The 18,137-nt window shown below is 43.7% G+C and overlaps 1 protein-coding gene across 2 annotated transcripts in view; it reads left to right on the top strand.

The window, feature by feature from the left end:
* The window catches only part of LOC141085896 (calcium-activated chloride channel regulator 3A-1-like), an 86,277-nt gene that overhangs the window by 53,837 nt on the left and 14,303 nt on the right, over positions 1 to 18,137 (top strand). For both annotated transcript variants that reach the window (XM_073571513.1, XM_073571514.1), the window contains 2 exons: positions 14,553 to 14,659; positions 14,744 to 14,968. In XM_073571513.1, the coding sequence (XP_073427614.1) occupies positions 14,553 to 14,659; positions 14,744 to 14,968 (332 nt within the window). The remainder of the gene's footprint in view (positions 1 to 14,552; positions 14,660 to 14,743; positions 14,969 to 18,137) is intronic.

Below are 18,137 nucleotides of genomic sequence, written 5' to 3'. Positions count from 1 at the left end.
ACCATCTTAGAGAATCTATCACAAATCACCCAAATAACAGTCATTCTTTGAGAGACAGGCATATCAGAGATAAAATCCATTGAAATATGGGTCCATGACCTCCTGGGCACCGGCAAAGGCATCAACAACCCACTAATCATAGAATCATAGAATCATAGAATCGTAGAGTTGGAAGGGACCTCCTGGGCCATCTGGTCCAACCCCCTGCTCAAAGCAGGATTCGCTAAATCATCCCAGTCAGATATCTGTCCAGCCTCTGTTTGAAGACTTCCATTGAAGGAGAACTCACCACTTCTCGTGGCAGCTTGTTCCACTCATTGATCACTCCAACTGTCAAAAAGTTTTTTCTAATATCTAATCTGTGTCTCCTCCCATTCAGTTTCATCCCATTGCTTCTAGTCTTTCCTTGTGCAAATAAGAATAAAGTTGATCCTTCTACAATGTGACAGCCCTTTAGATATTTGTAGACAGCTATTAAGTCTCCTCTCAGTCTTCTCTTTTGCAAACTAAACATTCCCAAATCCTGCAACCTTTCCTCATAAGACAGGGTTTGCAGACCGGTCACCATTCTGGTCGCTCTTTTCTGAACTTGCTCCAGTTTGTTGATGTCTTTTTTAAAATGTGGTGCCCAAAACTGGACACAATATTCCAGATGAGGTCTGACCAAAGAGGAGTAGAGGGAAATAATGACTTCACGTGATCTAGACTGTATGCTTCTGTTAATACATCCTAGAATTGCATTTGCCTTTTTTGCTGCTGCATCACACTGTTGACTCATATTCAGTCTGTGATCTATTAGTATACCCAAGTCTTTTTCACATGTCCTGTTGCTTAGCCCTATTCCTCCCATTCTGTATATGCTTTTTTCATTTTTATTGCCCAGATGTAGTACTTTGCATTTTTCCCTGTTAAAAACCATTCTGTTAGTTGCTGCACACTTCTCCAGTTTATTTATATCTTTTTGAATCCTCTCTCTCTCTTCTCTAGTATTAGCTATTCCTCCTAGCTTTGTGTCATCAGCAAATTTAATCAGTTTACCCTCAATTCCTTCATCTAAATCATTGATAAAGATGTTGAACAATACAGGGCCCAGGACAGAGCCCTTTGGTACCCCACTTGAGACATTCTTCCAACTGGATGTGCAGCCATTTACAACCACTCTTTGGGTCCGATCACTAAGCCAGTTATGAATCCACCTAACAGTTGCCTTGTCCATTCCATACTTAGTCATTTTTTCAATAAGGATTGAATGAGATACTTTGTCAAAAGCTTTGCTGAAGTCAAGATATACTATATTTACAGGATTTCCTTGATCCACCCAATCAGTGATTCCGTCATAGAAGGAAATTAAGTTAGTCTGACATGACTTATTAGTTACAAACCCATGCTGACTCTGTTTAATCACTTCATTCTTATCCAGGTACTGACATACATGTTGTTTAATAATTTGTTCAAAGATCTTTCCTGGTATAGAAGTCAGACTCACCGGCCTATAGTTGCCTGGGTCCACCTTCTTCCCCTTTTTGAAGATAGGAACAACATTTGCTCTTCTCCAGTCTTCTGGGACTTCTCCTGTTCTCCAAGAATTTTCAAAGATTCTGGAGAGGGGTTCATAAATTTCTTCTGCTATCTCCTTCAGTACACTGGGGTGTAATTCATCTGGACCTGGAGACTTGAATTCATTTAGGTTAGCTAAGTGTTTCCTCACTATCTTTCTGTTTATAGATATCCTGGATTCTTCTATTCCCTTAATAGGACAGTGAAGAACAGTTGATGTTACATTTCCTTTCTGAGAGAAAACAGATGCAAAATAGGAATTTAAAAGTTCGGCCTTCTCAACATCTTGTCTTACCATTTCATCATTTTCATCCTGTAAAAATCCTATAGCATCTTTGACTTTTCTTTTACTTTTGACATATCCCCAAAATCCTTTATTATTGCTTTTGACATCTCTTGCAAGCCTCAATTCATTTTCAGCTTTAGCTAATCTGATTTGTGCCCTGCAGGTTCTGCAGACAGCATTATATTCTTCTTTAGATATGCCTCCCTCTTTCCATTTTATAAACATTTTTTTCTTCCTTTTTAGCATGTGCTTAAGTTCTGTGTTCATCCATCCTGGTTTCCTTATATGCTTCCTAATCTTCCCTCTTTTCGGAATTGTTAACAATTGTGCTTTGAAAATTTCATTTTTCAAGATTTCCCATCCTTCCTGGACATTTTTGTTTTTAAGGATATCCAGCCATTGGATCCCTCCAATTCTCTTTCTGAATCCCTTAAAATCTGCCTTTCTGAAATCTAACCTTGACGTCTGTGTCTTCACAGGTCTTCCTCCTCTAGTTATCCAAAATTCTAAAATAGCATGGACGCTACCTCCTAGGGTCCCAGCCACTTTTACCTCCTCAACCATTTCCTCCCTGTTTATAAGGATTAGATCCAAGGTAGCAGTACCCCTTGTTTTCTCCCTTACCTTTTGGAAGATAAAGTTGTCAGCAAGAGAGGATAAGAATTTCCTTGACCTGTTAGTTTTGCCTGAGAGAGATTCCCAACAAATGTCTGGATAGTTGAAATCTCCCATGACAACTATGTCATATTTTTTGGAGAACTTGGCCATTTGAGAACAAGAGAGCGAGAACAAGGTTTAGACCGTGAGCAAGTCCCACAGGACTGCACAAAATTCCTGACATCACGAGATAAGGCGGGCCACCAAAAAGACCGACTCACCAAATCTCTAGTACCAAAAATACCTGGATGACCAGCCAATGCAGAGCAATGAACTTCAGACATCACTCTCTTCCTCCACTGGTCAGGAACATACAATTTTCCAATGGGACAACACTCAGGTTTGCCCTCATGAAACTCTTCCAGAGCACGTCTCAAATCGGGCGAGATGGCAGAAAGAACTACCCCCTCACCCAAGATGGTGGCAGGCTTGGTCACAACAGGAGAATCAGCAAAGAAACTCCTAGAGAGGGCGTCTGCCTTGACATTCTTAGTGCCCGGAAGAAAAGAGACCACAAAATCAAAACGTGTGAAAAACAAGGCCCACCTAGCCTGTCTAGGATTCAAGCGTTTGGCCGACTCCAGGTAAATCAAATTCTTGTGGTCAGTAAGGACCACGACTTGATGTTTAGCTCCCTCCAACCAATGTCTCCACTCCTCAAATGCACATTTCATGGCTAACAGTTCCTGATTCCCCACATCATATTTACGTTCGGATGGGGAGAACTTTCGGAAAAAGAAAGCACAGGGATTCATTTTAGATGTTACAGGATCTTTTTGGGACAAAACAGCTCCTGCACCAATCTCAGAAGCGTCCACTTCTACCTGAAACGGGAGTGAGACATCAGGTTGCCGCAAAACCGGAGCAGAAGTGAACCTTCGCTTCAGCTCCTGAAAGGAAGAAACAGCCTCCGGAGACCAATTCAGCACATCAGCACCCTTCTTAGTCAAATCAGTCAATGGTTTGGCAATACCAGAAAAATTAGCTATAAATTTACGATAAAAATTAGCAAAACCCAAAAACTTCTGGAGGGCCTTCAAAGAAGTGGGCTGAACCCAATCATAAATGGCCTGTACCTTGGCCGGGTCCATTTCAATAGTTGACAGAGACAAAACAAATCCCAAAAATGAAATCCACTGTACACCAAAAAGGCATTTCGATCCCTTGACATACAGGGAATTCTCCCTCAAAATCCGGAACACAGTCCGAACATGTTCCACATGAGAGTCCCAATCCTTGGAAAAGATCAAAATATCATCCAGATAGATGATCAAACATTTATCCAGCAAGTCTCGGAAAATATTATTCATGAAGCACTGGAAGACAGAAGGGGCATTAGTGAGCCCAAAAGGCATCACCAGGTACTCAAAATGTCCCTCCGGAGTATTAAACGTCGTCTTCCATTCATCCCCATGCTTAATGCGAATAAGATTATACGCCCCCCTGAGGTCAAGCTTTGTAAACCAGCAAGCACCTTTAACTCTGGAGAATAGATCAGAAATCAGGGGTAACGGATACTGATATTTAACAGTAATTTTGTTGAGGGAACGATAGTCAATACAAGGCCTTAATGACCCATCTTTCTTAGCCACGAAAAAAAACCCAGCACCTAAGGGTGAAGAGGATGGTCTAATATGACCCTTCTCCAACGACTCCTTAATATAGGATCGCATAGCCTCGTGCTCAGGTACAGATAAATTGAAAAGGCGACCCTTGGGAAATTTACACCCAGGGCTCAGCTCAATTGCACAGTCATAACTCCTATGAGGAGGCAAAGACGCAGACTCATTCTCACTAAATACATCATAAAAATCAGCCAAATAGTCAGGAACATCATGTGACTGGGGAGAGGTGGAGAAAACAGGAGCATCACTAAGGGCACACCGACAACCCCAACTCACCACAGACAAAGATTTCCAATCCAAAACTGGATTATGGATTTGCAACCAGGGAAACTGCAGAACAATGGTATCATGCAAATTATGCAACACCAAAAATCTGCAATTCTCTTGATGGTCTGGGGCGACTCGCATTACCACCTGGGTCCAAAACTGAGGTTTATTCTTCGCCAAAGGAGTAGCATCAATACCCCTCAAAGGGATAGGCGTCCGCAGAGGTGTCATAGGAAATCCACAACGTTTAGCAAAATCCAAGTCCATCAGGTTCAGAGCTGCTCCCGAATCCACAAAAGCCTTAGCGGAAAATGTGGACAGGGAGCAGATCAGAGTAATTGCCAGTAGAAACTTAGGTTGAACACCACCCACAGCAAATGTGTGTGCAAAACATTTCTCTCGTTTAGAGTAGACAGAAATAATATGCGAGGCATCACCACAGAAAAAACACAGCTTATTACGCCTTCTGAACTCCTGACGTTGCGCCCTAGACAAAACTCTATCACATTGCATAGGTTCAGACATTTGTTCAACAGGTGGCAACACCTCTCGTGCGGTTTTGCGTTCACGCAAACGCCGATCAACCTGAATGGCTAATGACATAGAATCGTCAAGACCAGAGGGAACAGGAAATCACACCATAGTATCTTTTACGGTTTCTGACAAACCCTTCCGAAAGAGAGCTGCCAAGGCACCATCATTCCAGGTAGTAAGGACCGCCCACTTTCGGAATTTTTGACAGTACAACTCTGCAGAATCCCAACCCTGGCTCAATGCCAACAGGGCCTTTTTAGCCTGATCAATAGCATTAGGTTCATCATACAACAACCCCAAGGCTTGAAAAAATGCATCCACATTAGTTAGAATAGGATCATCAGGTTTCAAAGATAACGCCCAATCCTGGGGATCGCCGCGCAGCAAAGAGATGACAATTTTAACCTGCTGCGCGAAGCTCCCCGACGAGTTAGGCTTCAAGGCAAAAAATAATTTACAATTATTTTTAAAATTCAAAAATTTCAACCGATCCCCAAAAAACACATCAGGAGTAGGGATCTTTGGTTCAGCAGCATGTGAATGAGCAAGATAGGCGGAAATTCCCCGCACTTCAGCAGTGAGCTGCTCCACACGATCAAACAATTCCTTCATCTCCATTGAGAAAGAAAAAAAAATTCCTCCTACGGCCTCAGAGACATAGAGGAAAAAATATACACACAAAAAAAAAAATTCTGACAAACTCTTTTTTTTTTTTTTTTTTACAATTCTTTCCTGCTATTGAGTACCCTAGGATCTGCGGTATGGCTGGTGATTCTGTTATGAATGAGTCACCGAAGGAGGAAAAAACAAAAATACAAGCTAAGTCCAGAAAACCGGAGAGGTTGGTAGCTATCGGATTGCAGACCCCTGATCCTCTCCACAACAACTAACAGTAGCCATGGGGGGTTCCTACGATGCCCTAGACCCCTCGATCACAGCCGGAGAACTAAATAGGCCTAAAGAAAGAAAGGGGAAATCTAAACTGCCCCAGAGCAGACCCCAAAGCAATAGGCAGCCCCCAACATATAATGATGGTGAAGCAAGATGAAAACACTAACACAGATAGATTGATAGGTTGAGCAAACGATGGGGCCCAAGCTAACTAAAAAGGACAGGATAGAAAAGCTGCTGTCTGCAGTCCGTAAAAAACCCTACCAAAAAATGTCCCAACCGTCTGATAGGAAAAACAGGCCCTGAAGTCGCTAGGACTTCAAAAAGACTATATTAGCACTCAGGTATATTCTGAAGACAGAGCAAAGAGACAAACTGATCAGAGACAGAAATGGAACTCAGCACACCCCCGACCGGGGATGGCTGAACTCCAAAAAACAAAGTAAACAAAACAAAACTAATAAGTTCAATAGCAGAGCAAAAACTTATCTTTGGGAAGCAGGAATCAGACTGGTTTCCAAGAATCCAGCAGAGAAATCACCAGCGACTCAGAAGGGCGTCGGCTGCCTTATATCCAGTCAGAAGTTCCTGTTACCCAGTCATCATCTACCTGATCAGGTGTTTGGTAATCAGCCTCACTACCTTCCTTCACCAGAAGAGGGAGTTCATCAGGCATCGACGGTGAAGGGGAAAATGAACTCACAACAGGGGATGCCCAGACCCAGAGTTCACCCCAGCAACTACCTGCACGTCAGGTTGATGACAAACGAGCCCGCTGGTATTGGCAACGTTTCTGGAGGCACCACACATCTCCGAAGCGCTGACCTGGGGAACGAGTTGTGTATGTGTATGTTTGGTATGAGCTGGTAACACTCCGCAACACACTTCCACTGGATGTTTTTTGGTAGCCACCCATACACGCTCGTTCACACACAGGTCCGGACCTGAACGTTTATTACCACTCGTTCGTTTGTCACCATTTGGAGAACTCTTTCTGGGATTGACAACAGAGGCATCCCCTTGTGTCACCACACTCACACCCCCGCACTTCACCAAGCGGTACACCACCCTCCAACCCCTTCCACCACGAGGTCTGCGCCTCCCAGGGTTGGCCAATGGCGAGGGTTGAGACTTGCCCCTACTCTCCTGCAGCAAATCTGCTGCTCTCACCGGAGAGGAAAGAGTCCATTGAAGAGAGATGGCAGAGACAGTAGTTCTTAGGCAGCAGCCCTCACACAAGTGCCCCCAGCTGACCACTTCCCTCGCCCACCAATCTATTACCGGGTTGTGTCTTTTCAGCCAAGGGAGGCCTAAAACAATAGGTACTGACATTCCCTCCAAGACGTAGCATGACAAGGACTCCTCATGATGTCCTATATGCAGATGGCTATTCTCTACGACTTGGGTCAAGCTCCCCTGGCTCAGTGGAACAGAGTTTATGGCCTGGACGCTAATAGGTTGGGCTAGCGTCCTACACCTCAGACCATGTGTCTGGACAAAGCGAGCATCCACCAGACTGACTCCTGCTCCACTGTCCACAAGCACCAGTATAACCTCCGGTACCCCGCCAGCCAAGACCTCTGCTGACATGGTACCTTTGGAGAGCAAAATGGAGGAAATGTATACTCCCTTGTAGCCTCCTTCCAAGCGACCAGGGGAATGCGGCTTATCAGATGGCACAGATAATTTGGCGCGCAATTGGCAAGCCTTCAGGACATGACCAGTCTGCCCACAGTACAAACATGCCGACACCACTCCCCGAACCGTAGGCAGCTCCGAATACAAACTAGCTCCTCCTACTTGCATAGGTTCGTCAGGAGACTTGGCATGAACTGGGCAGGCTCTCATAAAATGGCCAGTCTTCCCACAGGAAAAGCATACCCCACCACGATGAGGCGCAGACCCCCCTTTTTTGTATCAACAACACTGGGCTGTCTGGGTTCCTCCGTCCACACGGGTGGGTCCTCCTCCCTAGCGAGGACATCAGGGGGCACTTTTTGTATATGTCTTTCCCTAAGGCGTCTATCCACCTGGATGGCAAGGGACATGGCGGCCTCCAGCGACCTGGGGGCGGCGTACTGCACCAGAATATCCTGCAACTTTAGAGACAAACCCTGCACAAATTGACTCCTAAGTGCAGGGTCATTCCACTGAGTGTTAGTGGCCCATCTCCTAAACTCTGAGCAGTACTCCTCAGCAACCCGGGCTCCCTGTTTACACCTACGGATTCGGGATTCCGCCAGGGCAATGCCATCAGGATCCCCATTCCCCATACACAAGCGCCAAAGCCGCAAAAAACTCGTCCACGGACTGTAATAATGGAGAATCGTCCGGTAGGGAGAAGGCCCAGGATTGGGGATCCCCTTTAAGAAGGGGCATAATGATTCCTACCCATTGCTCTTCACTCCCTGATGAACGAGGGCGCAGCCTGAAATATAATTTACAGGCTTGTTGAAAGACCAAGAATTGATCTCTCCCTCCAGAATATCTGTCAGGGAGGGATATCTTGGGTTCTGGCTGAGCCTGTCTCTGAACCCAGCCCCCAAAGCCCACCAACTGCTGCAGTTGCTGCACCAACCCTCCACGCAGCCCCCTAACCTCATTAGTACGGATCTGCAGCATTTGGGCAAAGGGCTGAACTGGGTCCATGACTCAGCAGAAAAAAAAAGTTGTTGGTTGGTGATAATGTCACGATGACCGGTCCTGTGTGATGCGACCCGCAGGCCGGTAACTAAAACAACATCACACGGGGAAAGGGGAAACAGTTACAACGGTGGGCCCTGCAATAGGGAGAGGGGACGTGGAGACCTCCTGCACTCCCCTGAGTCAGTGTCCCTAACGCTCCTAACGTTCCCTATGCCGGTTCCGCACCAGGCGCCGATCAGGAACCTGTCGCCCTAGCACACCCTACACCTATCCCTTGCTAGGGAGCTGGGTGGCGCAGGCACTGGCCCCACCGCTGTACTAATACACACTAAGGAAAAACACAAACAGGGAAACATCACTTAGCTTTACTCTGTTGCACTTGCTCCTGGCAACAGAGTCCACCACAAGAATGCAGCTCTACTCCTTAATCGCTGCCACCAAGCTCTGTCAGAGCTACAAGGAAATCCCCTATGACTCCTTCCACACCAGGGCTAAGACAGTGCTGCAAGGAACGTTCTCCAGCTCCTTCCTCCACCAGGGATGGTTGAAATGAACACTATCACCAACACCAACACTGATTGCAACACCTGTGACTCTTTTATAACAGAGCCAGAGCAATCACACCTGCATTATAATCATGTGCACTTAACTAAAGAAACCAGAGTGCAATGACACTCACTACCACCGGGGGCAAACTTAGAACAAACGACACCACAGTGCAATAATCCTAATGGCCACCGGGGGCAAAAACCAGCTTAAGAAAAAAAAAGGTTACCTGTGCTTTTAATCAGTCCTGATCCAGCATGGATCATGACTAGAGTTGAGCGATACCGTCCGATACTTCAAAGTATCGTATCGGATGGTATCGGCCGATCTTTAAAAAAAGTATCGGTATCGCCGATTCCGATACCGGAAGTCCCATTCAAGTCTATGGGACTTCCGGTATCGGAATAAGAAAAACCCTTTCCTGCCCTTGTACAGCCTCTCTGGGGTCTGTACGGGCCTTTCGGGGGGCTGTGCCGGCCTGCCAGGGGGTCTGTGCAGGCTCCGGTGGTCTGTGCCGGCCTGCCGGTGGTCTGTGCAGGCTCTGGGGGGCTGTGCCGGCCTGCCGGGGGGCTGTGCCGGCCTGCCGGGGGGCTGTGCAGGCTCCGGGGGGCTGTGCCGGCCTGCCGGGGGGCTGTGCCGGCCTGCCGGTGGTCTGTGCCGGCCTGCCGGTGGTCTGTGCAGGCTCCGGGGGTCTGTGCAGGCATCGTCCGATGGGACTACAAGTCCCATCGGGCGATGCCTGCTACCATGACAGTGATTGACACATTAGCCAATGATGGGACAGTAGTAGTCCCATCATCCGGCTAATGTGTTAAATGTAAAAAAAAAATAAAAAAAAAATTACATGCTACATACATACAACATGCATACTACATACATGCTACATTCATACTACATAAATACTACATGCAACATACATACTACATATATACTACATGCATGCTACATACATACTGCATGCTACATACATACCACATATATACTACATACATACTACATGCATGCTACATGCATGCTACATGCTACATACATAACACATATATACTACATGCATGCTACATACATACTACATGCTACATACATACTACATGCATGCTACATACTACATGCTACATACTACATATATACTACATGCATGCTACATACATACTACATGCTACATACATACTACATATATACTACATGCATGCTACATACATACTACATGCTACATACATACTACATGCTACATACATACTACATATATACTACATACATACTACATACATACTACATGCTACATACATACTACATATATACTACATACATACTACATGCATGCTACATACATACCACATACATAACACATATATACTACATGCATGCTACATACATACTACATGCTACATACATACCATATACATACTACATGCATGCTACATACATACTACATGCATGCTACATACATACTACATGCTACATACATACTACATATATACTACATGCATGCTACATACATACTACATGCTACATACATACTACATATATACTACATGCATGCTACATACTACATGCTACATACATACTACATATATACTACATGCATGCTACATACATACTACATGCATGCTACATACATACTACATGCTACATACATACCACATACATACTACATATATACTACATGCTACATGCATGCTACATACATACTACATACATACTACATGCTACATACATACCACATACATACTACATACATACTGCATGCTACATGCATGCTACATACATACTACATACATACTACATGCTACATACATACTACATATATACTACATACATACAATACATTCATACAATACATACATAGACATACAGTACATATAACATAGAGTAACATACTTACCAATACTTGTCACATTGTTCCCCGAAGCCATTGTCTTTTCCGGAATAAATATTAACATAACAAACCACAAAAATACTCACCCACGATCCGAAGCAGTCCACGAGTGTGTCCCACGACGATCTTGGGTAGAGAACTGCAGCATCAGCTGTTGCTGCCGTTCTCTACGGGCTGCAGGAATCCAATGACGGAAGGTAGGTATCCTTCCGCACTGTATTCCTCCGCCACTTAAAAAAAAAAAAAGTCCCTAGTCTCACTTTATGCCATTGCTGTGTGGGAATTTCCCACGCATTGTATACGTATTGTATGAATGTATTGTATGTATGTAGTATATATGTGGTATGTATGTAGCATGTAGTATGTATGTAGTATGTATGTAGCATGCATGTAGCATGCAGTATGTATGTAGTATGTATGTGGTATGTATGTAGCATGTAGTATGTATGTAGTATGTATGTAGCATGCATGTAGCATGTAGTATATATGTAGTATGTATGTGGTATGTATGTAGCATGTAGTATGTATGTAGTATGTATGTAGCATGCATGTAGCATGTAGTATGTATGTAGCATACATGTAGTATATATGTAGTATGTATGTAGCATGCATGTAGTATATATGTAGTATGTATGTAGCATGTATGTAGTATGTATGTAGTATGTATGTAGCATGCATGTAGCATGTAGTATGTATGTAGCATGCATGTAGTATATATGTAGTATGTATGCAGCATGCATGTAGTATATATGTAGCATGTATGTAGTATGTATGTGGTATGTATGTAGCATGTAGTATGTATGTAGCATGCATGTAGTATATATGTAGTATGTATGTAGCATGTAGTATGTATGTAGTATGTATGTAGTATGTATGTGGTATGTATGTGGCATGTAGTATGTATGTAGCATGCATGTAGTATGTATGTAGCATGCATGTAGTATGTATGTAGTATGTATGTAGCATGCAGTATGTATGTAGTATGTATGTAGTATGTATGTAGTATATATGTAGTATGTATGTAGTATATATGTAGTATGTATGTAGCATGTAGTATGTATGTAGCATGCATGTAGTATGTATGTAGTATTTTTTTTATTTTTTATTTTTTATTTTTTTAACATTTAACACATTAGCCGGATGATGGGACTACTACTGTCCCATCATTGGCTAATGTGTCAATCACTGTCATGGTAGCAGGCATCGCCCGATGGGACTTGTAGTCCCATCGGACGATGCTTGCACAGACCCCCGGACATCAGCACAGCCCCCCGGCAGGCCAGCACAGCCCCCCGGCAGGCCGGTACAGACCCCCACAGGGTGCACAGACCACCGGCAGGCCGGCACAGCCCCCCGGCAGGCCGGTACAGACCCCCACAGGGTGCACAGACCACCGGCAGGCCGGCACAGCCCCCCGGCAGGCCGGTACAGACCCCCACAGGGTGCACAGACCACCGGCAGGCCGGCACAGCCCCCCGGCAGGCCGGTACAGACCCCGGGCAGTCCACACAGCCCCCCGGCAGGCCGGCACAGCCCCCCGGCAGGCCGGCAGAGACCCCCGGAAGGCCCGAAATGACGGCGCATCATGATGCGCACACACCGCGCATCATGATGACGTCAGTCTGTCAATCAACTTTGAACTTCCGATTCCGATGCCGAATTCCGATATTGAAAAAATATCGGAAGTCGGTATCGGAATTCCGATACAGCAAGTATCGGCCGATACCCGATACTTGCGGTATCGGAATGCTCAACACTAATCATGACACATACTTCTGTGTGCGGCCTGCATACCCTATGTTTAACATTGGATGTATGCGGATGCCTCCGTATGCATCGTTTTGACGATGCGGCGACCCGTGTCAAACGCAAAATGTTGGAATTTGATGCGGTCACCGCATCGTCAAAACGACGCATGCGGAGACATCCGCAGACACCTGCACGACGTGCGTACCCAATGTTAAAGATAGGGTACGCTGGCCGCATGCAGAAGTATGCGGACGTAGGTGGAGCTGACCGGAGCAGGTGCGGCAGTGGGCGGAGCTTCACGGAGGAAGTCCGCAGACGTCCGCAGCTCGGCCATCCGCAAATGTGAACCTAGCCTTAGTGCACTGTAACAATGTTGGAGGAAGAACACTTTTTGTAGAAGATTTCTAATATAAGTGAGAAAACAAAATATAAGCCTGACATATTAATATATTAATTTTCAAAATATTTCTTCTGTAACATACACAACATTTATGACATTTTTATACAGGAAGGGACCAATTTCTAATTGTTTGGCCTTTTTAACACTCCTGTAAACAGCACTGACAATCATCTGTCCTTACAAAAAGAATCACCTATCTTTTAAATCAAGTTTTTATTCTAGATTTTTTTTTTAAATGTGCCATTTTTTTCCATAGCGATCTGAATTGATAAAAAAACAAATAGTTACCGTAACTTGTGATTTTCTTTGGGAGTATTTTAGACTCCTATTACCTGTTCTTTCAGGAAGAGTTTAGAGCAGTTTCCTTATCATCGGAGGCAGGATTACAATGACAAGTAACACCTCTATAAACAATTGGTAACACAGGATTCACCAATCACAATAAGCCATGTCACATCTGACATGGTCCCCTCCCTTCACAAAGACCTTTGCACACCCTCATTAGATGCTTTAATACAAAGTCTAAAGCCCTGTCACATATAGCGATCTCGCTAGCGAGATCGCTGCTGAGTCACAAGTTTTGTGACACAACAGCGATCTCGCCAGCAACATCGCTGTGTGTGACACTTATCAGCGACCGGCCCCCCTGCCGGTTATCGATGATCGTCCTGGAATGGCCAGGACAATTTTTGATCGCTGGTCTCCCTCTGGCCAGCACACATCACTGCGTGTGGCAGGTGGGAGACCAGCGATCAGCGAGCAGGAGCTGGTAACTAAGGTAAACAGAGGGTTTCTAAGGGGCGCACAGCGCTTAGAAACCTGATGTGTACCTTAGTTACCAGCGCGCTGGTGCAGGGAGCTGGTAACCAAGGTACACATCGGGTTTCTAAGTGCCGATTTCTAATTTGCATTCTTAATGTGGATTGTGACATGTAAAAAAAAAATCTTTAAAAAATGTATTTAACACATGAACCTGATTAAACGGGACATTTTCTGATGACACACTCCTTTTAAAGGGCCTGTCCTAACTGGACAACCTGTGTTAGAATGCACCAGCTCTGGTGACCAACTGGGTTGGTGGGTTCATTTGCTGTAGCACCCTTAGTAATTGGGTGTTATCGCCATGGGAAGAAATAGGTGGCCACGGCAAGGTCAATTAAATTGACAGGTGACCACGGAATACTCTGGTTTATAGTAGGAGCCCTTTTAGGTCATCCACATGCCTAAAAAAGGAAAAGTTCTTTAAATATTGAATTAAATGACATGCAATACATGGTTTCTCTGTGTTCGGTAGCATGAGAGTTGACCTGTGCAGAAGGGTCTCAGAATCTTCTATGATGTGCTTATATTGCAAGTGGTCAGAGGTTGCCCCACTGGTGTGACCCATGAACCTCTTATTGCTTTCAATTCTTACTACTTTTATTAGTATACATGATAAGACAATGGTTAAAGTCTACTATGTGTATGAAGAATGTGTCCTCTGAAACACTAATTTTTTTTGTGTTTTCTAACTGTAAGGAGGAAGAACGTTCTTTACTTCACATGTTTATGATTCAGACCATTTGATTGGAGCTTTCACAGAAATATTTCCTATACACCGAGACACAGCAGACCTATTAATAAAGGTGAGGCTCTACAGACATTTCATATCTGTCCTATTACCAATGCCGTTTTTTGTTCTATTGACTCTTGCATGTCTCTGGTTGTAGATAATAAGTGTCCAGAAACTTATTCAGGCTGAAGGTCAATTATCAGGCTCTGTCATCATGGACACGACTGTTGGGAATGACACAACGTTCATTATTACCTGGCAGGCTACTTATCCTCCTAATATTATGATCCGGGATCCATCAGGACATAATTATATCAATGAAAACCTTGACCATAACTTAATATCTAAAGTGTCCTATCTAACAGTTCCAGGAACTTCACAGGTATTAACAAATATCAAAAATGTAATTAGAAAATATTGAGAATCTGCTTTGGTTTTTGTTTTAATTTGCAAATTAAATATTTTTTAAAATTAATATAATAAAAATGCTAAGTTAATTCTAATGCTATAAGGTTATATATGACTGTACTTCTTTTTTCATGTGTTTTCAAGAAGGGAACACATACTTAGAAATAGCAGATAATCATGATACTAGTGGTCAGAACCAAATAATAGAAGTAGGAAAAAGTGATACTGCTTAGATGCCCCCACTACTTAGGGGCCTCTACCAACCAGGTGCCTCCTGTCCTACCCGGCAACAAGACAGGAAAGTTTGAAACATTTTAGAGGGAATCTTTCAATAGGATCAACCCTCTATATGGATATGCAGGTCATAGAAAGTTTATTAAAGTGATAACTTGATATCTGACATTGTGTGAAGGAGTAGAAGCACTGGTGGCACCTTTTCTGGAGCTTTCTATATGAATATAATGCAATGACCTGTTTTTATTCATTATTATTTATTTACCTGTTTTTATTTATTTGTGTTTTGTTTATCTATTTTGGGCCTGTAATAGTTAGCCTGCGGATAGGGTTAACTGTAATGCCAGCCCATGGTGAGAGGAGTTAACTGGGCACTGTTAGTTGTTGGAGAAAAGCTTCTGAAGGAGTTACAAGTATTTCTGCTTAGGTACAGGCCACAACTGGAGAGTATGTTTAATCCAGACAATCTAAAGATAGCAAGTTCAAGAACAAGTTTCTATCAGGAACTGGCTTTTATACTGCCGAAATGCGGAGACTGAAAGAGAATTAAGAAGCTATCTTCCATCTTCAGTGAGTAGAGATGTAGCATATCAGGGCTGTGGGAGGCAGAAATCTCCAAGGCAGTTAGTAGCAGTGGGCTACAAGGGCACCATGTTAGCCAGTCCTGGAAGATATGAGCTTTCTATTCTGAGCAGGAAGGAACACCTAGGTACACCTGTAGTGCAGGATAAAGGAAGTGAAGGCTGAAGCTAGAAAGCTTGAGAAGTATTCTGAAACTCATACATAATATCAATACTATTGAAATGGTATCTCTGAAATGCATAAAGAGAGAACCTCTGGATGAAACAGAACATTTGTACCAAAAGTATTATGTTTGCTATTGTTTATTGCGGTTCTATTTAAGGAATTCCAGTAAAGATGTTTTTATCCTTTTATATCGAATTCTGGTCTCCCTGATTTGTCGCGTATTGTCAAGGCCCCCATACCATCTAACCACTTGTGGCCTGAATAGGGGTGGACAGCAAACCCCATCTATATCAGAGCACACACAGGGGTTCCTTATCTGTGTACCTTGGACCCATGAAGTTAACCTCACCACGAATAGTCCTTTACAATCTGGTGTTTAAGAAATCCATTTTGATCTTAATATGTAAATGAGGAGTTAAGATCTAAGGGCCGACCACTGATCCGCATGAGAATCTATTTCCAGAGGTTATTTTAAATTAAAGGAAGCGTTACCAGTGTTGGGCATGTAAAGACTGACAGACTGTTCTCCTGATTTCATTGCAGAGCTGTGTGATTACAACTTAGACAGAACAGCAGAACTGAGCTTTGTCTCATTACAAACACATCTGTAGCTTTCCTCTCATAGTGCTGTCATCTCTGCTGTACTGCCCCACCCCCCACACTGACTGCTGGGAAGCTGAAGAAGTGTTAGTTATAAGCACACACAGCGCTGCAGTGAGTCCGAAAGAGCAGATTGTCAGTCATTACACTCTGGAGGTAAATTCTAGGCAAGATCTATGTCCAACCCATATATCTTAGTAGCTCATTTACATATTAAGAAAAATGTGGATTTCTTGGGAATAAGACACCGAATCACAGATATCAAGGTATCAGTTTATTCAGCTTCTTTTGACCTACATGACCATATAGATGCCTTAGAAGGGTTGGTCTTACTGACAGATTCCTTTTAAAGTGTATCTCTATAAATATTTTAACCCATGAAAGAAGAGATTATTATGTAACTTTTACTAATATTTGTGACTAAAGGTACTGTCACACTTAGCGATGCACCAGCGATCCTGACCAGCGATATGACGCGGTCAGGATCGCTGGTGCATCGCTAAGTGGTCGCTAGTGAGCTGCCACACAGGCAGATCTCACCAGCTACATAGCAGGGGTCGGGGGTCACTACTTACCTGTCAGACGAGGCGATCCTGACGTCCTCCTGCCCGCGTCCACGCGTTGCTTGTCAGCGCCATAGGAAGCCCAGCAGGAAGCTGACGACGAGAAACAGTCCAGGACATTCTCGCGCAATCAGCGATAACCAGCAGGGGAGCGGTCGGAGGTAAGTATCAGACACAGCGATATCGCTAGCAATATCGCTATAAAGTCACAAAATCAGTGATGTTACAGCGATATTGCTAGCGATATCGCTTAGTGTGACAGGCCCTTAAGAGACAAAGTTACATGTTCCTCTCTATGCTAATAAAGAGTTTGTCCAACAGTAATTTAATTAGACGTGCACTTCTAGTAACCTGATCGCTGTAGCCAATTACAGGCTGCAGCGGTGCTGTGACTTCCAAATGTGACAGACACTGTTTCTAAAGCTGGTGCAATCCTCTAGAGAAGCTTGATAGACGGGAGTACTGGAAGGAGAGTATGACTCCTTTTTATTATTTTTAATCGAAAGTTTTACTGTTAGACAAAACCTTTAACGAGAAAAAATCTGGAGAGCAAACAAATATATGTTTATTGCCATAGTGTGAAAGTGATAAAAAAAGTACAATGTTCATCTGGTCTCACTTATTTCCTGGTTCAAGAAAGGCTTGTTCATGTTAAAACCCAACATACCGAGCCTGGTTACCCTCAATATCAGACATGGCACATCAGGATCTGCTGGCAATTATCTAATGGGACTAATAACTGTATGGCTAAATTAACCTATTCACTCATTACATGGCATTAATTTCTCAGAGCTATCCTCTGCCAAGGGCCTCTCTAAATTTGGATCTGGTCATGGTGGTGTTTCAAGTAATAGGATGGGAATGACTAGGTCCTGGTGTGGCCATAACCAAACATTTTGCTTTCTGTGTGGTTATTGTTTATACTAGTCAGAATAGCTAATATGTTTGTGTACAGTCACCTATCACAGTCATGTGGAAATATAAAACCTTCAGCTCTTA

The sequence above is a fragment of the Dendrobates tinctorius genome, unplaced genomic scaffold, assembly GCF_039654945.1.
Source record: "Dendrobates tinctorius isolate UK_male_01 unplaced genomic scaffold, ASM3965494v1 ptg000029l, whole genome shotgun sequence".
Taxonomy (NCBI): Eukaryota; Metazoa; Chordata; class Amphibia; order Anura; family Dendrobatidae; genus Dendrobates; species Dendrobates tinctorius.
Note: the sequence above shows the minus strand (reverse complement) of the source record. Positions and strands in the feature narration are given on the sequence as shown.